Here is a 22,402-nt window from a genome sequence, read left to right as displayed (position 1 = left end):
TTAACAGTGATGGAGTCTAGTGTAGCCACACTTTGTGGGGAGTTTGCAAGTATAAGTACACATCTGAAACCTTTTTTGTGTATGCGCAGGGGGTGGGGATGGTGGTGGTGGTATTTCTCCTTTCTTTAAAAGTCAGATCTGATTACATAATAAGCTTTTCTTTCCAGCTGCTTCAGTCACAGGCCTTATGAATCAGAATATTCAGTTCACCAAACCTAATGTGGGACCACCACCTAGCCTTCCTACAAGCGCTGTAGTACCAGGGCCACCTTCAACTAATTCCGTCTCTGCTACCACATATCTTTCTTCTGCAGCTGGTATGTATTTCTAAGCACTGTGTATTAAACTTCGTACCCCTTATGTAAAGAGTACATTTATATTAAATCTCAGACTTTACAGTTCAGTTTTATGAATGTGTGCACCTATCTTTTTGGTGCTGTAGAGGCCCCCTGTGGAACATGCAAAAGATGGTGATGTGCCTGTGAGGACTACTCTCCAGTGAAAAGATCCCTTCAACATTTTAATTACACATTTCTTTTCTTTTTAAGGAAAACCATATTCTGCTTGTATAATTTTTTGAGTACTTGCTAGTCTGTACATGTGTTTTCTGTTGAATGCATCCTTTGTCTTCCTGTTTTTTCACAATATGGTTCTGATCTTGTCATCTGGTCCTATTTAGAATATAATATGCCAAAGTATCAAGGACTTCAGTTGTTTTGATTGTTACGGCTATACAGCTTTACTGTATACATGCTTGATTTAGTGATTATGTACTAACTAGAATGTGGGTTATTGCTGTATTTGAATCGGCTCAAACATTTTGGCGATCTCTGTGGATGTCCTTTTTGGTATCCCTTGTTTTGTTAGATATTGCTAGAACTGAAATGGAACCAATGGTCTGGATTTTTTCCATTATCTGCTGTAATTTTTTTTTTTTTGAGACTGCGTTCTCCAGAGCTGAAGCTGTACTATAGTGTTGTATTATACGCACATTTTAAGCAGTCATGTGTCCCTGGTATTGCAGCCAATGTTTTGGTTAATAGTAAGAGGTTTGCTGCCATTTTGTTGTAATAGTGCTTACATCATGAAAAGTAATCTGGAGATGGTGTGATTGTTCACATGATGATGTTCATCGTGTTTCACTGTTGCAGTCATTACTCTTGGGTTATCCTGCTGGCAGGCTGCCCTCAGTTGGCCAGAATTCCAAAGTCTAGGTCCGGCGTCGGTTGCTGTCACCTCTTCCCTGACATCAGTGCACCAGGGGGTATAAAAGATGCAGCCGACGCCATTTTCTTCAGTCTTTCTTGCCATGCGGTGCCCGAAGCAAAAGCAGTTCGCAAGTGCCGGACGTCCGACTCCTGAGATATTCAAATCCAAATTTCAAATCCGAAGTCTTCATTAAAGCTAAGTACCCCATTGGGGAAACTTTCTTCTTGCTCCAGACCAATGTCAGAAAAAGTTAAAAATTGTATTTCTTGTGGGAAGCAAATACCTCATAAGAATTTTCACTCTTACTGTATTCCTTGACTAGGCCCTGATCACAACGTTGCTAGCTGTCGGTTTTGTGCAAGATTTAACCAACGCACTATTGAGCGTCGGTTCGATTTTGCATTTCATTACTTTGGCCGAAGATTTAATTATATAATGCCGTCGGACCAGCCGACAACTGGAGTTTACAAAAAACGCAAGGATAAGGAAAAGGATGGGTATCCGAAGTCCAAAACTGATGAGGCCTTTGCTAGGCCAGTCGCCGGTTCTCGGTGAGGCGCTTTTTCAGCCCCGGACGACTGCTCCCTCAGAGCCACAGGCCACTTCCGACTCCCACGTGGAGCCGACTGGGCCTCTGGATACTCAAGGTATTGGACACTCTGAAATCGTTCCCTCAGATGGGTCCGGAGCCGCCGAGCAGGCATCGGGTTCTGAGGGTGTCTTCAGACCTACACAACTATATATTAAGCCATCTTCAGCTTCAAAGACTAAAGCAGCTCTAAAGACAAAGAAACAAGTACAGCATTCTCCTGCTCAGACTTCCATGCCTAAAAAACAGATGCTCAAAATGTCCGAACACCTAATTACTTTGATCAGGGGCTCACATCCTCCTCCTGATAAGAGGCCTAGGCAAGAGACAGAGTATAATTATTCTGATCAGGTTTATATTTTCTCTGATTCCTCTTCTGAACAGGATTACTCCATGCTTCCCTATGAGGATTCTGATGCTGAAAAATCCATTCCTTCATCCTCTTCTCCTGAGGATTATTCTTTTGGGGAAACCCTGCATACCATGAGGGAGCATTTCCACTGGGAGAGACAAGATTATTCTGAATCTAAGAAAAGGCTCAGAGACTTTCTGCTACTTCCTCAGCACAAACCCCTTGCTATTCCACCTGTTCTAGACATTGTAGATGTATTTTCAGAGTCCGGCCTGTCCCCTGACTCTTTACCTCCTGCACCTGCTAAGCCAGACAGATACTACAGGGTCCTGGATTCTCATACATTCCTATATAAAAACCCCGCTGCTGACCCACAAACTATATCTCCGGGTCCCAAAGGGTCAAAGCTCCCACTGCAAAAAACCCTGTCCCCTCTGATAGGGATTCTAGGGCTCTAGACAGATGGGGGAAAAATGTCTACACTTCTGCTACCCTGGCTGTAAGGGCTTTAAATTGTCAGTTTCATATGCTTAAATATCAGCAATGTTTAATGTCGCTGCTTAAACAAATTGTTGACAAATACTGAATGTTCAGAAAACAAAGAATTACAGGATTTATTGCATGCAGCTGAACAAGTGGAAAAGCATACTTTGCAGTGTGGTTATGATTCACTGGAGGCCTCTTGCAGGGCTGCTGTTACAGGTTCTGTTATTAGAAGGCATGCTTGGTTAAAGGAACAGAATCTGCCTGATCATGTTAAACCAAAATTATTAGATGCACCATTACAGCATGATACTTTGTTTGGTACTAAAGCAGAAGAGGTGTTGAAAAAATGGAGGATAAAGCAAAATCCATGCAGACAGTCAAGGATTTCTTACAGGTACAGCCACCCAGGTTTAGCAGGAACTGGCCTTCTAAAAAATTGGTCCTTTCCAGTGTCAGACAGGCCACAAAGAGGCAGATACAGGCGTCCCAGAGGCAGATCTGAGCCCCAAGGCTCATACAGGCCTAAACAGTGGGGTGCTCCTACCTCCAAAAGCAGAGAAGACAAATCACAGCCTTTCAGGAAACAGTCCCAATGACTTTCCTCTACCACATCCAAGCACTTTCCTTTTGGCAGCCCCCTTAGGGGGAAAACTAGCACTTTTTTCATCAAATTGGCAAATGGTTACCCAAGACAAATGGGTCCTGAACATAGTGTCCCAAGGCTACAGGTTCCATTTTCACACTCTACCAAGGTCAAAAGGTTCCATTTTCACACTCTACCAAGGTCAAAAGGTATGCCAGACCTGCCACACAGTCAATGGGCAGAGGCGCAAAAACAAATTACAGCCCTCATGGACATGAGGGCCATTCAGCAAGTACCACAACAAGAGCAGGGGCAAGGATTTTACTCCAGACTTTTCCTAGTACCCAGAAAGGACAAAACCTGGAGACCAATACTGGACCTGTCTATACTAAATATGTTTCTGGAAGTTCCAAAATTCAAGATGTTGACTCTACAGCAGCTACTGCCCATACTGGGCAAGGAGGCTTAGCTCGTAACGTTGGACCTAAAAGAGGCATACCTGCATGTCCCAATCAGACAGTCTTGCAGAAGATGCCTCAGATTCATAGCTGGCTCAATGCATTACCAATTCTCTGCACTGCCCTTTGGCTTATCTACTGCGCCCAGGGTCTTCACAAAATGCCTGGCACCAGTAATTGCGTTTTGCAGATAAAAAGGAATTCAAATATATTCCTACTTGGACGACTACCTAATTCAAGCAGAGAACAAAGATATTCTTCTAAAGCATCTGGCGTTTGTAAAAAGATTACTAATTGGCCTAGGGTACACAGTAAACGAAAAGAAATCAAAATGAGTGCCCTCTTGAGAAATATTATTCCTGGGTGCAAGCTTAAATACAACTGCCCAGATGGCTTATCTCACGCCAGACAAACAAAAGCATTTGACTACTTACTCCAAGAAATTGGCAACAAAAACCCACTTATCTGCAAGGAAAATCCTGCAGGCCTTGGGTTTCATGACATCCTGCATTCTACTAATTCCATATGCCAGACTGCATATGAGGAAACTACAATGGTATGTAAAAAGTGTTTGGACTCAGCATTGCCACAGCCTGGAGACAGTAATTGCACTCATTCCCTGCCTGCAACAGGAGGTTTTGATGGTGGGCACTGTCACCACAACAAGGGTCTGCCATTCAGTCTACCCACAGCCAGGCAGACACTGACAACGGATGCATCAGATTATGCCTGGGGGGCCCATATGGCAGGAAAATGTATTCAGGGCACATGGCCTGCAAACCAGATGCATCTTCACATCAATCAAAAAGAGATGCTAACTGTTCAAAATGCCCTGACAGCTTTCAAGGACCTGCTTCATCCAGGACAGTTACTGATAAAGACAGACAACACTACGGTCATATGGTACATAAACAAGCAGGGAGTACACATTCCTACCCCTTCTGCAGAAAAGCAATGACCTTATGGGACACAGCATTGGCTTTTCAAGTTCCCCTGCAAGCACAATTCCTGCCAGGAAAAATAAATACTCTGGCAGATGAACTAAGCAGAAACCTCATGGATCCCAACGAATGGAAACTGGATCCACAAGTTTTCAGCATGGTAATAAGGAAATGGGGATGCCCAGACATAGATTTATTTGCCTCCCCTTACAACTGCCAATTGCAGAGATTTTGCACAAGGATTTATCACAAGCAAGCATGGAAAGTGGACGCCCTATCCTTCATCTGGAAAAATCTAACAGTATATGCCTTTCCTCCACTGCCTCTCCTACCCAGGGTACTCCTAAAGGTCAGACAAGAGAAGCCAAAAATGATTGATTGTACCAGACTGGCCACGCCAGCACTGGTACCCAATCCTAAAGAGCTTGTCTCAAGGTCCAGCATGGATATTGTCTCAAACTTCTCACTTGCTGACCCAACAAAACAATCAGATCCTACACAGCCAACTCAGGTCCTTTAAATCTGGCAGCATGGCGATTAATGTAGCCATTCAGAACACTCCTCTTTCAAAAGCTGTTTTGGATGTCATCTTGGAGGCCAGGAGGCCCAGTACCAGAAAATCTTATGCAGAGAAATGGAAGAGATTCTGTGCTTGGAACCAGGAACAAGGCATTGACACGTGTGTACCAAATATCCCTCAGATTTTACAATACTTAACTGAGATGCTGAACAAAGGCCTTTCTTTCTCATCAATTAAGATTCGTGCCTCTGCCATTTCAGCCCATTACAATGCGGAACCACCTATCTTTTCTCATCCTTTAATAAGGCAGTACCACAGAGGGGCCAAAAACATTAGGCCTCCAAGGAGAGCACCAATTCTGGCCTGGGACCTCAATTATGTTGTGGAAAAACTCACACTGCCTCCTTTTGAGCCAGCATCAACAGAAGATATAAAATTATTTTCCTGAAAAACAGCTCTGCTCCTAGCAATAACCTCTACAAGGCGAGTCTCAGAGTTGCAAGCACTTATGGCTGTGGAACCTTTCATCATTTTTCATCCAGGCAGGGTTTCTCTGAAGACAAACCCTACATTTATGTCTAAGGTGGTGTCCAATGTGGCCCTCAACCAAACCATTCACTTGCCTACCTTTTATCCAAATCCACAGAACAAGGGTGAGAAAATTCTGCATTCCTTGGACATAACACAGGCAGCTACGCTTCTACTTGGACAGGACTAAAGCTTTCAGAAAGACTGAGCAACTTTTAGTGTCATATGCTGCGGGATCACAAGGAAAGGCTATCTCAAAACAGACTATTTCTAAATGGATAGACCATTGCATCTGTTTCTGCTATTCTCAACATGGCAAGTCAATGCCTAAGGGCATTAGGCCTCATTCCACCAGAGCAGCAATCACTTCAGCAGCCTTCCTCAGAGGCATACCAACCAAAGATATCTTAGAGGCTGCAACCTGGAGTTCAGTGCACATCTTCATAAAGCACTACCACTTACCTCTTTACTCTAAGTCCAGAGCAGGCTTTGCCACTGCAGTCCTGCAAGGCCTCATAGCCTCTCCTAATCCTATTTAGCCCAGCCACCCATCCTCAGCTTTGGGATTCAACCCAAGAGTAATGACTGCAACAGTGAAACATGATGAACATAGTACAGTTGTGTACCTACCATAAATGTAGATGTTCGAGTGTATTCACTGTTTCAGTCCAGGTTACCCACCCACCATCCCCCTTCTCTTTGCTGGGACTTATCTGCACTTCTCTATCCTATACAACCTTTTTGGTATATTTGCTTGTAGATGAAGGAAATGTTATTTTTGTGCATGCATTTTTATTGGCATTTTTTTCAGCCTACCAATTTGGGGGCACCTGACATCGGGGGAAAAAAAAACTGAAGAAAATGGCGTCGGCTGCATCTTTTATACCCCTGGCACACTGACATCAGGGAAGAGGTGACAACAACTGACGCCGGACCTAGACTTTGGAATTCTGGCTGACTAAGGGTACCCTGCCAGCAGGATAACCCAAGAGTAATGACTGCAGCAGTGAATACACTCAAACATCTACATTTATGGTAGGTGCACAACTGTAATTTCTTCGTGTTTCACTGTGGAAGTCATCACATTTGGATTATCTGCCTGCAGTTAGCCCTCAGCCGGCCTGAATACCAGAGTCTTGGATTCCTGTGTCGGATACGGTCTCTTCTTCATGATGTCATGTCGTCTGGGGTATAAAACATGTAGCCGACGCCATTACACCAGTCTTTCTTGCCGTGCAGTGCCCGTAGCAGAACAAGTTCAGAAGTGCTGGTCGGCTGACTCCTAAAATTTTCGATGTTCTTCATGTTTTATTGGTGCAGTCATTACACTTAGGTTATCCTGCTTGCAGGCTACCCTCAGTCGGCCTGAATTCCAAAGTCTAGGTCCGGCGTTGGTTGCTGTCGCCTCTTCCCTGACGTCAGTGCGCCAGGGGTATAAAAGATGCAGCAGACGCCATTTTCTTCAGTCTTTCTTGCCGCGCGGTGCCCGAAGCAGAAGCAGTTCGCAAGTGCCGGTTGACCGACTCCTGAGATTTTCATGTTCGAATTTCAGATCTGAAGTCTTCATTAAAAGCTAAGTACCCTGTTGAGGAAACCTTTTTTCTTGCTCCAGACCGATGTCAGAAAAAGTTGTATTGCTTGTGGGAAGCAAATACCTCCATAAGGACTTTCATTCTTACTGTATTCCTTGCCTAGGCCCTGACCACAACGTTGCTAGTTGTCGGTTTTGTGCTAGATTTAACCAATGCACTATTAAGCGTCAGTATGATTTTGCTTTTCACTATTTTGGCAGAAGATTTAATTACACGATGCCATCATAGCCATCCGACTACCGGAGTTCACAAGAAACGAAAAGAAAAAGAAAAGGACAGGCATCCGAAATCCAAAACCGACGACTAGGCTTCCTCTAAGCCAGTCACTGGTTCGCCGGTTCTCAGTGAGGCGTAAGTTTCCCTTTAGCTGTTGCTTACCAACTGTGAATTTGGGGGTAAATTGCTTTAAACTGTAGAAATCAAAAAGTGTGGTTGCAGGAAGGCTAATCTGGCCCCACAGTAAATATGATTCCTGTTTTTACTGTTGTGGAGAAGAGCTTAACACCTGCAGGTGTTGCTTCGCAAGGCTTTTACAGTGAACATTCTAAGGAAAAAGAAATAAACGGCTGAGTTTTTATATACAAAAAGTTGCTATTCTCCTATGTTTCAGGAGCCGCCACTTTGAAGCTGAAGCACTGTTTTTGCTTCTGGTTTGTATACTTGCAGGCCTCCTGTGAAACCATGACTTTAAGGCTATGAAGACAGACGTGCATCCCTAACCTTCCTCTCCAGCATCTAATTTTATTCCTGAAAATTGGAAGAGGGTATACAGAACAGAAATTTTTCTGTATACCATTTTTCAGTTTTTATTTTAGGTTGTGGAACCAAAGTCGTCCTGTTTAATCTGTCTAAAATTTGAAGTTTTACCAAATTTGCCCAATAGGCAGGCTAACCAAATTGTGAGCCTTTGAATAGTTCAAGAAGAGAGTCTCCCATGGCACTGTTCCCTGAATTTGCAAATGCCAAGGTTAGAGCACAGAAAGACTTGTCTTGTACTTTTTCCCCTCAAGTTTCTGAAAAAATGAGTTTAGTCAGAGGTTTTTCCCTTGGAGCACAGGTTTTTCATTCTTTCCTTACCATCATAGTTTTGGCATCAGTTTTGAGAGTCCAGGTATCAACTTTGAGTATCTGTTAGTGTCATGAACACTTTCAGCATTAGGAAGTGCTTATGTTGGCATCATTTACTTTGGGGTCACTGTTCCCACCGTTGAATTTGCAATTTGTTTTGTAGGATTTGATGGCATCATGGCCAGTATCTGTGCACATGTCAAATCTCATGCATAGGTTCAGAGTGCTGGTGCTGAAATTTAATGATGTTATGTGATCCTATCTCGCCTACATTCTGACTGATGGGTTCGGAGCCGATCCCTCGGCTCCGACTTATGCCAAAGAGCGAAGTCTCTTATTGGCTGAGCTTACTATATCCCAGGATGCACCACTACCAGTCCCCAGATCTCGTTTGCCGCTAATCTGCGAAGACGTGGTCTCGAGCTGGCTGAGCTAAGTAGTAATTTTACTAACTTTTTTCTGTCAGGAATTCCTTGTTCTAGTCATAAAAAGCTGTTTTCACGGCTATTCTATCTTTTGTGTGTGTTTGGAGTTTTAAGACTTTGTTGTGTGATTGGGTTGAGTTTGGTTAGGTCTCCTTCATCTAGGGCCTTCCTGGTCTTTCAACCCTCCTAAAACTTACAGGGTTTCGAAGTACCCTTACTAATTTGTTACCTAGCGATAACTGTACTAGGTAGTGTCAGTAAACAGAAAGTTTGTGATTTTTCTGTCAAGTTACTGATTCTTTGCCATAATGTCACAAAATCCTAGGCCTTCGGCTTCCAAAATGCACCAAATGCAATTTCAAAATGTCCATCACAGACGATCACTTCCTCTGTGTGTATTGTTTGGGTGCTAAACACTTACAGGAGTCATGCAGCGTGTCACGCTTTTTCCTCAAGGGTCCTCCAGGAGAGGAAAAATAAATTGATTCTTAAGGGTTAATTAAACCTTCTTTTGAAGAAGCCTTGGCATCCTCTCCTTCTCCGGCTAAAGAAAGGCGTCGGTTCCGACCAGTCCGTGGATCCGACCGCCAAAAGACATAGGCAGGCCTCCTTCGGCTCCAAGGACTTGGAGCCGAGGATGGAACGGTCTGCCTCGATGCCACCAGTCTCGACTCCTCTGGCTTCGGAGCCGATGGCTGGGGCATCGAGGCAGGTCACCTTCGTCGGCTCCACTGGTCTCGGAGCCGACAAGGGTAGACACTTCCTCCTCGGCGCCGAAGTCCACCTCGGCACCGATGGAATCTAGTGTGTATTCCTTCGGCGCCGATAGTCATCGAGTCACCTCGAGCCGGTCCCCTAGTCCTTTGGGGCCGTTGGAGGCCTTCGAACCCGTTCAGTTTCCTCGGTCTTGAGGATGTCAGATTCTGATATAGACAGGGTGCTCCAAAGACTGTTCCAGTCCCCAGTCTTCCAAAATTTGTTTCGGTTCCGACCCAGTTGGCTTCGAGCCGATGACCCACCCCACTGCCATTCCTCCTCCGACTGCTGAGCAGGTGCTGTTGGAGCCGGTGGAGATCTTAGGGTCGGCTCCGACCCTTACTCCAACCCGGCCGGGTCCGTGTTTGGTACACGGACTTCTTCGGCTGGACCCGTGGGTGATGTTTTGGGACCTATGCTGGTTCCGAGCCTCCCTCGGTGCGGACTTCCGTCGGCTATCATGGCTCCGGGGACCGGACACTCCCAGGATTCTGGGGTCCGCTTTCAGAGCCATGAGGAGTGCCTTGGCCAAGTCCTCTTCGGCCATCTCTCCGGCTTTACCGCACCTTCCCTGGGCGTGGAGACTGGGTCTTTGGCATTTCCCCTGTCTGCAGTCAGCGGAGCCCCTGGGCCTGAGGTTACCCCCATTGGGGCTTCCCCTCCTCCTGAGGGTTCTTGAGTTGTCTTGGAGGAACCCCAAGGAAGAGATCGCAAGAGGAAGCACGTGGACTCCCCGAGTCTATTACATCGGACACTGATCTTGATGATGCAGAGGGGTCCCCTCGGATGATGCCTGATTTGCAGACATCTTAGAGACCCCCAAACAACGAGGCGGCTGGATATCCAAACCCCCTCTGCTGATGAGTCAGTGCTCCTCAAGGCCTTTGGGGCTCAGCCCTCCGCCTCCTGGGTGTCTCCGCCCTTGAGCTTCTGGATTTAGTTTGTCGAAGGGCGTGGGAACATCCAGATACCGTGGAACCAGTCCCTTCTCGTCCAAATAAATTTTTGTCTGCTCCCCGAGAAGGAGTTCCTCACTAAAGGCGTGGCTGTAGATGCCATGGTGGTGGCATCTGCTACACAACAGGACATGGCAGAGGCTTCATCCATCCTCCTAATAAGGAGTCTAGGAGCATGGACAGGCACGGAACCCTGACTTCAGCGGCCTTTACTTTAAGGTCTCTGAATTATTTGGCACATTTTACCAGGCTTCAGAGGGATCTGGTCAAGGAGTTGTCAGATTCCCTCTCGGTAACCTACCTGAGCAGCTAGCCCAGTCGGTTAGCTCTTAGTTGGCTATCCTTCGTCAATTTCTAACTCGTCCATGAGGCTCATTTCCTATGCGGCCGGTAGAGCGGCAGGCACAGGCGTGGCTCTCACGGAGACAAGCCTGGCTCCGCTTTTAGGTCTTGGAGGCCTTCAAGTCTTCCCCTTTGATGGGTCCTCCTTGTTTGGACCGGTTAAAGACACCCTTACCGCTGTGAGCAAGAGGGAAAAACTTTATCTGCTGTAGGTGCCCGTTATTCCACTCCCTTCGGCCTTACCCCAAGGCTAAGGAGGGAAGATGTGGTTCCGCAAATCAAGTTTTTCCCCAACAGCAGGAAGATTCCCTTCCAGAGGCAGAGGCGGGAAATTTTTCTGGGAGACGCCGTCCCAGAGGCGGCAGAGGGCCCGCAATTCTGGAGACCGCGAGTCCTTTCGTGGCTCTTCAGCCTCCCATACATCATGAGGATTGCCCGGCTGTGCTGCTCGAGCCAGTCGGGTGTCGTTGCCAAGCACCTAAAAGCCTGGGAGTCAATCACTCAGGACAGATGGGTGCTTCGGATCATTGCCGGAGGTTACACCATCCCATTCACATACTCACCCCCACCGTCCAAAAAAATCCCGGACCCACCACCCAGTCAAAGGGAAATGGCAGCCGCAGAAGCTTTAAAGCTGCTAGAAAAAGGAATCATTCAACCGGTCCCCACAGACCAGATCGGATCAGGAAATTACTCCAGGTTCTTTTTAGTGCCAAAAAAGACAGACAAAAAAGACCAATATTGGATCTCAGCAGACTGAACCAATCCGTCACGAAATCCAAATTCCGAATGGTCACGTTACAATCCATTCTCCCATTGTTGGAGAATGATGTTTGGATGTGCTCCATAGACCTCAAGGACGCCTATTATCACAAGGACGCCTATTATCACATACCGATACATCAGGCGTCCAGGAGGTATCTGCGCTTCAGCCTGGGAGTCAGTCATTACCAATTTTGTGCTCTGCCCTTTGGTCTCACCACAGCCCCCAGGGTGTTCACCAAGTGTTTGGCAGTAGTGACGGCTCACCTGAGAAGTCTTGGATTCCAAGTGTTTCCCTATCTGGACGACTGGCTCCTGACTGCCACCACCAGGCATCTACTAATGGACAACCTCAAAGCCACCATCTCCCTGGGGGCTACCCTGGGGATTACATTCAATTGGTCAAAGTCTGTCTTGCTGCCCTCTCAGCATAAGGTTCATAGGAGCAGAGATAGACTCAAAATTGATGCGTCTTTCTTCCTGCGAAAGGATCCAAACTTTACAGGGCCAAGTTCAAGCTCTGATCTCGAGATCCAAAGCCCCAGCCAGGATGGTTCTACAAGTTTTAGGCTCAATGTCTGCCACGGTTCTTTTAGTTCCTCTGGCAAGATTGCACATGAGGATTCTTCAGTGGCTATTGTCAACTCAATGGTCCTTTCAGGATCTTCCCTCAATCATCACATCATGATTACGGAAACATGCAAACGGGACCTTCGCTGGTGGCTTCAGACATCCAATCTGAATCAAGGAAGCCCTTTGTTATTCCCTCTCCAGTGGTTACCCTGACGACAGATGCCTCCCAGATAGGGTGGGGGCATTGTCTGGGCAGGCTAGTTCAGGGCTCCTGGCTTCCAGGCAAGCTCTTCTCCACATCAATGTGTTGGAGATGAGGCTGTACTTCTATCCCTACAGGCCTTACACAAGTTTCTTCCTCAGGGCATCATCGCCATCCACACAGACAACATGTCGGTGGTCTGGTATCTGAACAAACAAGGAGGGACCAGATCTTACCCCCTTTGCAGAGAGGCCATGAGAGTGTGGGAATGGGCTGTAGCTACCAACCGCTTCTTGGTAGCGACCCACATTCCAGGAAAATCAAATATATTGGCAGACAAATTGAGCAGGACAATTCTCTCTCCTCACGAGTGGTCTCTAAACCAAACAGTAGCAGCTCAGGTTTTCAGGAGATGGGGGACGCCGTGCTGCGACCTATTTGCAACTCCACTAAACACCAAGTCGCAAAGGTTCTTCTCCTTGATTCCACATCAGGGAGTACCAGCTATGGATGCTCTAGCACAACCTTGGCCAACAGGGCTACTTTATGCCTTTCCTCCGATTCCACTTCTCTCCAAAGTCATTCAAAAAGCTTCTCAATTGGGGTCCAATGATACTGATTGCCCCATACTGGCCTCGTCAGGTATGGTTTCCTTACCTGAAGAAGCATGCGTGGACGATCCGTGGACTTTAGACCTAATTCGGACCTGCTAATTCATCAGTCGGGACATCAGCATCAGTCCCTTGATCTTTGAAGTTGACAGCTTGGCTCCTCCACTTCGACTTTAGTCAGAAGTCACACATTAGACCGGAAGTTGTTCACATTTTATCTTCGCCCACAAACCCACCACTAACAAATTGTACCTCAGTAAGTGGAAGAGGTTTGCTATCTGGGCTCAACTCAAGGGCTTAGACCCTATCACTGCTCCTATCCCAGAGGTTTTGAAATTCTTAACATCCCTGTTTAATCAAGGATCTTCTGTCTCTACTATTAAAGTCCAACTAGCGGCTATCTCTAAATTCCACGAATCCATGGATCCTCCATTGATGAGCAGCAGACTATGCAAAACTTTCATTAAAGGTGCGGGCCTGTTAAGACCCCAGTTTTTCATCCTGCCTCCGTGGGATCTTGATTTGGTGCTTCATTAACATCTTCCCCTTCGAACCGGCTGCTACATGTGAGTTAAAATATCTGTCTTGGAAAACTGCCTTCTTAGTTGCAATTACTTCTGCAAGAAGAGTTTCAGAGCTTCAAGCCCTGTCTATTTAACCACCGTACTTGATTTTCCACAAGGATAGAGTATCACTTAGGCCTAATCCATCCTTTGTCCCAAAGGTCTGTTCTAGTTTCTGTCTCCAACAATCTCTAGAGCTACCAGTTTTCTTCCCAAAATTCTCCAATGAAGCAGAATACACTCTCCATAAATTGGATGTTCACAGGCAATTGCGCTTCTATTTAGACAGGACTCAGCAATTTCGTAAGTCAGACCAGTTGTTTGTGTCCTTCTCAGACAATAAATTGGGTAAAACCATCACAAAAGCTACTATCTCCAAATGGATTAGAGATTGTATATCTCAGGCTTATTCTTCTTGAATAAGCAACTTACAACATCTATCAAAGCTCACTCTACCAGAGCTATGGCGACTTCTATAGCTTTTCATTCCAAGCTCGCAATATCGGAGATTTGTGCCTACTTGGTCCAATCCACACTTTCATTTCCCACTATAAATTGGATGTGGCATCTAAAGGGCGAGCATCATTTGGTTCCACGGTACTCAGGAGTGTTTTCCAGTGAGCCACCCAGGATTCAGGTGCTAGGACGCTGTCCCATCAGTCAGAATGTAAGATAGGATCACATAACATCTTTTAGTTATGTACTCACCATAACTTCAGATGTTTGGGATCCATCGCCTACATTCCTATACCACCCTCCTTCCCCTGCCTTGGAGATCAGAAGAGATTGAACGGTTTTGAGTTCTACTGTTTTATCTTGCTTCATCTGACGATGTTATATAAGCAGGGCGTGCATGTGTGCATGTATGCGACAAACTAGATCTGGGGGACTGGTAGTGGTGCATCCTGGGATATAGTAAGCTCAGCCAATAAGAGACTTCGCTCTTTGGCATAAGCGTGCCGAGTCGGAGCCGAGGATCGGCTACCCATCAGTCAGAATGTAGGCGAGATGGATCCCAAACATCTGAAGTTATGGTGAGTACATAACTAAAAGTTTGAGTTCTTGGTGGCTTCCCCCATGACACACAACCTGCAGGGTTCTTTCCAGTACATGGTCCCCCACTGTCCCTTACTGCCTTGATACTGATATCTGTGCAAATGGCAGAGCAGTCCTTTTCAGAGCTCTTGGCCCTTCATCTGGTTGTACAAATGGATAGTGGGACCCAACTCGCTTTGCAGTGTCCCTCCTTGGCATTGGTAGGAAAATGTTCTTTCTTTACATAACCACTAACCCACCTTGCTTTCAGATCATCCTGAGAAGTCCCTATGCAAGGGAAAACATAGACTCCCATACAGTGTCAGCTACACCAGTTGTTGATGACTAAAAGAATGAATATTCTGCCCACATTCCGCCAAGTTTGTGGGGAGTATTGGAGATGAGACAGAAGAGGGATGGCTCACTGGCTCTGGTTTCTCATTTCAGAGCGTGTTGCAGAACGCCATTGGGCCCTTTCAGCAGTCACCTTTGGTAGCCCCTCCTCTGGACATGCTTAAGATAGCCAAAGATGCAGCATAGGAAAACCCCCACTAGTGGGGCTTCACAGCCCAGAAAATCTCATCAGATCCCCTGGCTACCCAGAGAGAATTTGATTTCAGAGACTTCCTAATTGGACACTGTTGCAGCAGCTGTGCTTCTTGACTTATGAAACCTCCACTACTAATCCCCCCTAACCAAAAAGTAAAGACTGTAGGGCCACGGATAATTTGTGAAAGTAGGTTTATGCATCCTCTACTTTTTTCATTAAGAGGCGTAAACTATTTTACCTCATTTGACAAAGCTCTAGAGAGAGTGATTAAAAATGGCCACTGGCACAATTGCCCAGTGAACCTCGTAAAGAAAAAAAAAAAGTTTGATTTGGCAGCTGTTTCTTCACTATTGGACATTATGATGGGGGTGGCTTACAGGGCTGCAGACAGATTAGGCAGAACTGTGGGATGAGTCATTATATTAAACTTACATGATTAGTGTAGGCTTACTGATTTCACGGAGAACACAAAATTGATTTTTTTATGAATTCCCCATTCCAGAGCTCCTTTAATTTATTTGACTACAAAATTGAAGCTTATTTGGAAACTGTGGATAAGGAGGGCAAATCCACTGTGCTCTTTATGTAAAATTAAAGCAGTCTCATTGCTTTTCAGGGATGTTAAGGAACCCATGTAGAGTGTGGTTCAGACATGGACTACAGCAAAAGAACAGTTGATTTGGAATGAAATCTTAATACTTAAAGCAACTTTGTGAGAACACTGAACTAAAGAAGGTCTTTTGCAGCAACAGGAGGCTGTCTTACCTCTGGGTAGACAGTATCTGCATCCCTGAGGCCTTGCCACCTCTTCCACCTTGGAGGTAGTTGGGCAGTCTGTTCCCTCATCTTCCTACCTAGTTAGCAGTCACTTATTTTGATTTTGACGAGATTCCCAACCCCAGCTCTAATTGTGAAGAAAATTAATTCATGTGAAGTTGTTAAATCTCGCCGTTTATTCTCACTAATGGGTTCGGAGCCTGGCTGATAGCAAAGCTCAAGGTTTGCCAGTAGCTTGAGACCAATCCCCTTATCCCACAATGCACTGCTGGAATTACCTCAGATCTAGTTTGCCGTGGCAAGAGAGATCTCGGTGATGCAGCTAGCTCAGACCATTTGTGAGAAAAAAACAGCAAGTTTTGATAAAACAAAACTTTCTTTTTGTTGTAGATATTTTCATATAGATAGTTGTGTGTTAGTGTTTAAAATTTTAATAATAGAATCTATAGTTTCGGGTAGTTAGTGCTCTGTTGGTTTAGTTGTTGTGTGGGCCTTTTAGCCCTATTTAGAGTTATTAATCTCTTTTCTAATAGTCAGGGTTTTTCTCTGTGGGTGTCTTTAGCCCTGTATTTGTAAAATATAGTTAATTGTTATAGATAGTGCCTGGGTTGGGCTTAGTTGCTTTGTGGGTCTTTACAAGTAAAGTAAGGACTTTACTGTATTTTTTGCAGTATACTGGTTTGTTTTACCTTTACTGTGTCGGATAACAAGGAAAAGTCCCATCCTAAATCGGGATTCAAGAAATGCCCAGATTGTGGTCAGAAAATGTCCGTCAGTGATGGACACATTCAGTGCGTCTACTCTCTGGGGGCTAAACACCTCCAAGACACTTGCAGCATTTGCCATTCTTTTTCTTCAAGAGTCCTCTTGGAGAGAAGGAGGAAGCTAATAGGCAGGGGATTACTGCAGCATTCCTTTTCTGAGGTATTGAGCAGCCATGAAGGTACTAGCACATCCTCCAAATCCACAAAATCTTCAGATCCCAAAATGGCAAAAAAGGCAAAAACTTCAGAGAGGGTCATCTGTTCCACAGACCTCGGAACCGAGTGTACCTTTGATTTGGAGCCAGCTCTCGGTATTGGAGCCGGTCTCTGAGGTTCCCTCTTCTCTGCTCCAGTCAGCACCTTCGGTGCATTCATCTAAGTCCTCAGTCAGCCTTTCAGATTTGGACATGGATCTGCTAGTGCAGAAGCTTTTACAGGCACCAGGACTTGCCAAATTGTTGTCGGCCCCGACCAGCTCGTCGGTGCCGAAGACCATGGACCCGGATTTGTCTTATCCTCCTCTGAGCCGTACTGGACTCTCGGAGCCGAAGGAAACTGAACCGATGATTGTCGAACCCTTGGAGCCGATACCCGCACCGGTGTTACTGGCTCCATCTACTTGGATGTCCTCGGCACCGACCGAGGACTCTAGGAGCCAACGCTCTGCCATCGGGTCCGGTCAGGATAGTCGGACCGATTTGTCGGTGCCAACTCTTCCTCTGGGGGCTTCGGCTCGGATGAGCTTAGCTGCTACCTCGGGCTCAGAGCCCATGGTTTTGGTGCGGGAGGATCGGACGGTACTTTCTGGTCCGTCTACTTCTCGTCGGAGCCATGGTGCATTTGATGCTATGAGGAGAGTTTGGTCTCCAAAGACGTCGGCATCGGTTCGGCCTTCCCTCTCCCCTTAAGCTCCTGAGTCTGCTTCTTCGTCTACCGGTCCCTCTAAGCATTGAGACCCTGAGCCTCAAGTACCCCCACAGGACATTCTCTGCTCTTCTGAGATCTCCCCAGATCCCCCCACTGAGGAGGTGCCCAGGAAGAGACTGTGCAAGAGGAGGCACTTAGACTCCCCACAGGAGTCTTTGACATCTGACACGGACTTGGATTAGTCAGAAGGGTCCCCTCTATCTCCCTCTGAGTATATCTCCTTTGCAGAGATACTAGAGATCCTTAGAGTGGCGATTGGCAGTCCCAAGACCCCTACTGAGGAAGAGTCCATGCTCTTGAAGGCTTTTGGGTCTCAACCTTTCACTTCTTGGGTGTCTCTGCCTTATGACGAGCTCATGGAACTGATATCTCGTAAGGCGTGGGAGTCACCGGAGGCCATGGAACCTGTTCCTCGCAAGCCAAATTCATGTCTACCCCAGTGGACAAGCCATTTTTGACAAAGGGAGTGCCTGTTAATGCCATGGTGGTAGCTGCAGCCACCAAAAAGGAAGTGTCTGAGACATCCACATCTGTCCATCCTCCTAACAGAGATTCTAGGGTCATGGATAGATATGGGAAATGCATGTTTAGTTCAGTGTTTTTCTCCGCGATCACTGAACTACTTAACCCATTTTACAAGACTACAAAGAGATCTCCTGAAAGAGCTAGGAGATGCTCTCCAGGGTACGGTAGCTGCACTGGTGGCTGACAAAGTCAATGCCCAGTTCGCTACCCTAAACTCAGTGGTAAACTCGTCCATGCATCTCATATCCTATGCAGCTGATGGTTCGAGTAGAGCCGCAAGTTTGCTCTTCGAAGACCAGCCTGAATGCGTCTCTGTTCCTTTGTGGAACCCTTTAAGTCTTCCTTTATCAACACCCCATTCGATGGCTGATCACTGTTTGGGCCTAAAGTAAAAGGAAACTTTAACCAGGTGTGAGCAGGAAGGCAAGACCTTATCTGCTGTTGGAGTCCGTTTTTTCTACCCCTACTCGGCCCTACCCCAAGGGCCCTAGGGGAGGGAAAATGTTATTCCGAAAAGCACAGGGAGCCTTTCAGGACATACGTGGAGAAACCCCCTCTAGAGACCGAGGAGGGGGTTATAACAGAAGATGCCACCCCCGCAGCAGAGGGGGTCCGCAACAACAGGGTGACAGGGGTCAGTTCTCCGGTCACCCCTACCAGCGCCCCTGAAAGGGGGCCCCGACTGTTCGGCCTGGAGACAGTTGGGGGTCGCTCGTCTTTGTACCCAGAAGCCTGGCTAAACATAACATCAGATACATGGGTACAAAGCATCATTTCCAGAGGATATTTCATACCGTTCTCTACTCCCTCCCATTCCTGTAAACAGAATCCCAGATGTTCTACCCAGTCTCAGGGAACAAGCAATCGTAGAGGTCCACAGATTGCTAGAAAAAAAGTCATCCAACCAGTCCCAGCAGACCAAGTTGAATTCGGAACTTACTCAAGATTCTTTTTTGGTACCAAAGAAAACAGGGGACTGGAGACCTATCTTGGAACTCAGCAGACTCAACCAGTTCATAAAGAAAGAGAAGTTCCGAATGCTCACACTTCAGTCCATTCTTCCCTTCCTAGGGAAAGGCGATTGGATATGCTCCATAGATCTCAAGGGTGCATGCTATCACAAAAATGAACAGACGCTCCAGAGATCACCTGCATTTCCGAATGGGAGCCAATCTTTACCAGTTTTGATCCCTGCCCTTTGGTCTCACTACAGCTCCCAGAGTGTTCACCAAATGCATGGCAGTGGTCACGGCTCACCTGAGACATCTAGGATTCCAGGTGTTTCCATACCTAGACTATTGGCTTCTCACTGCTACCACTAGGCATCAATTGACTCAGGGAACACAATACACTGTGACACTCTGCCATCAATTAGGCATTACAATCAACTTCGAAAAGTCTGCCTTATCGCCATCGCAGCATACCGTTTTTATAGGAGCAGAGTTAGATATCTCAACTACCACTCTACATCTTCCTATCAAAAGAGTCTCACTTCGCCACCGACACGTCAGCTACAGCAGCAGAGGTCTTGAAGGTGCTAGGTTTGATGGTGGCAGCAATCCTGGCTATACCACTTGCAAGGATGCATATGCGAATTCTTCAATGGCTCCTCTTTGCTCAGTGGTCTTACCAGAAACTACCTATGCACCACATGTTTCTCATCACGGATTCTTGCAAGAGAGACCTTCAGTGGTGATTGATGTCTCTTCATGTCACAATCGGAAGAACCTTTGTCCCCCCCAGTAGCCACTGTGACCACGGACTCTTCCCTGATAGGGTGGGTGGGGGGCATTTTCAGGAAAAGACTGCCCCAAGGCACATGGACAGATCAAGAATCACATCTGCACATCAATGTTCTAGAGTTGAGAGCGGTACTTCTGGCGTTGCAGTACTTTCAGGACTCTCTCCCTCTAGAGTTCAGATGGACAACATGTCAGCAGTCTGGTACTTGAACAAGCAAGGCGGAACCAAGTCTTAGTCCCTTTGTCGAGAAGCTCTCTGGGTCTGGCAATGGGCTGTGTCGTCCCAGCGTTTTCCGTTAGCAACGCACATCCCAGGGAAATCCAACGTGATAGCGGACGAGCTAAGCAGGGCGATTATTGCTCCCTCACGAGTGGTCTCTCAAACAACAGGTTGTGGAGTTGATTTTGTGCAAATGGGGCCAGCCTTGCTGTGACCTCTTTGCCAACCACATCAATTCAAAATGCAGAAGCTACTTTGCTCTAATACCACCTCCTGGTCTTCCCCCGAGAGATGCACTTTTACACGATTGGCCCCCCGAGTCTCCTTTATGTATTCCCACCATTCCCATTGATGTTTTTTTACAGAAAGCAAAATCTCTGGGAAGGACGGTTATCCTCGTAGTGCTCTACTGGCCTCTGCAGATTTGGTTCCCGTTTCTCCACCATCATCTGTTGGAAGATCCATGGATCCTGGACCCAGTTCCGGACCTTCTGACGCACCCATCGGGGGACCTCCATCCTTCACTGCAGTCCCTAAAACTGACTGCTTGGCTAACCCACTTCCCCTAATTGCCAGGCTTCATTCAATTTCACAAGATACAAGACAAATTCTCTCGTCTTCTCACAAGCCATCTACCAGGAAATTATATGGCAGTAAATGGAAAAGGTTCTCAATTTGAGCCAACACACAGAAAATTTACCCTTTCCGAGCCCCGCTATCGTCCATTTTAGAATTCTTGACAAAGATTTTTAAGGAAGGGGCAGCAGCTGCTGCAGTTAGTCCAGTTAGTTAGCTGCCATCTCAAATTTTCACCTTGGGTTTGGTGGCTCAAATGTTATGGGCCATAAATTATCTAAGACTTTTCTTAAAGGTGTTCTTCACATGAGACCTCCTATCAAAATTCCATATGTTCCCTGGAATTTAAACTTTATGCTGTCTCAAATTATTCTTCCCCCTTTTGAACCAGCATCTTCTTGTGATCTCAAATATTTATCCTGGAAAACTATTTTTCTAGTGGCCATTACTTCTTCCCGCAGAGTGTCAGAATTTCAAGCATTATCTATCAGACCACCTTACATGATTTCCCTTGCTGATAGAGTATCTCTCAGAACAAACCCTTCATTTTTACCTAAAGTCTGTTCTGAATCAAACATGAATCCGGTCATTGAGCTGCCAGTCTTTTTTCCCAACCACTCTTAACAAATTGGAATACATGCTGCACTAACTTGATATACACAGACAGCGCAGATTTTATCTTGACAGAACTAAGGATATTAGAAAATCAGATCAACTTTTTGTATCCTTCTCAGAAGCCAGAAAAGGCAATCCAGTGGCTAAAACAACCTTATCTAAATGGTTATCAGATTGTATATCCTTTGTTTATGGGAATGCGAGCATGCCATTGACACACAAACCTAAGGCTCATTCTACCAGAGTCGTTTCTATGTCTTCTGCTTTTCAAGCTAAATTGCCCCTTGGCAATATTTGCGCTGCAGCCACTTGGTCTAAGCCTCATACCTTTATCACGCATTATAAAGTACCCAAGATTGACGGTGCTAAGGACGCTACCCATCATTGAGAATAAACGGCGAGATTTAACAACTTCACATAAAAGTACTTACCATAACATTCCATGTGAGTTGTCCCTCACTCCTTCCCCCTCCTGGCTGACTGTTGACTTAAAGGCTAGTACCATCCTGGTTATTCAGTATTTGTTCTTCCCCTTCGGGAAGTGTTACTTGGTAGAAATAAATAAAAGGGTGTGTGTGTGTGTGTGTGTGTGTGTGTGTGTGTGTGTGTGTGTGTGTGTGTGTGTGTGTGTGTGTGTGTGTGTATGTATATATGTGTGTGTGTATATATATATACATATATATATATATATATCTATATATATCTATATATATCTATATATATATATATATATATATATATATATATATATATATATATATATATATATGTATATATGTGTGTATATATATATATATATATATATATATATATATATATATATATATATATACACTGTTACTCACAGCAAATAAGATCTGAGGTAATTCCAGCAGTGCATTGTGGGATAAGGGGCTTGGTCTCGAGCTACTGGCAAAACATGAGCTTTGCTGTCGGCTGTGTCGGAGCCGAGGATCTGCTCCGAACCCATCAGTGAGAATAAAGGTGAGATAAACAACTCACATGGAACGTTATGGTAAGTACATAACTTTTTTTTATCCACTTGTGGAGGAATTTTCTTTCTGTCAGACCAGCATGAGTGGGATATTTTTATGGGAACAAGATTTTCCCTCTGAACTGAGGAGATGTACGTTACAAATGGATATATCTCGTTCT

The 22,402-nt window shown here is 45.7% G+C and overlaps 1 protein-coding gene across 5 annotated transcripts in view; it reads left to right on the top strand.

Annotated features, from left to right (window-relative positions):
* LOC122793381 (protein transport protein Sec24B-like) overlaps positions 1-22,402 on the top strand; it is a 2,932,722-nt gene that overhangs the window by 349,758 nt on the left and 2,560,562 nt on the right. For 4 of the 5 annotated variants that reach the window (XM_044061340.1, XM_044061338.1, XM_044061337.1 and 1 more), the window contains exon 3: positions 168-317. The exons of the other annotated variant lie outside the window; for it this stretch is intronic. In XM_044061340.1, the coding sequence (XP_043917275.1) occupies positions 168-317 (150 nt within the window). The remainder of the gene's footprint in view (positions 1-167; positions 318-22,402) is intronic. 5 annotated transcript variants of the gene reach the window in all.

Source organism: Protopterus annectens, chromosome 2.part0 (genome assembly GCF_019279795.1).
Source record: "Protopterus annectens isolate FY-2018-M chromosome 2.part0, PAN1.0, whole genome shotgun sequence".
Lineage (NCBI taxonomy): Eukaryota > Metazoa > Chordata > Ceratodontiformes > Protopteridae > Protopterus > Protopterus annectens.
This window is presented reverse-complemented; position numbering and strand designations above follow the sequence as displayed.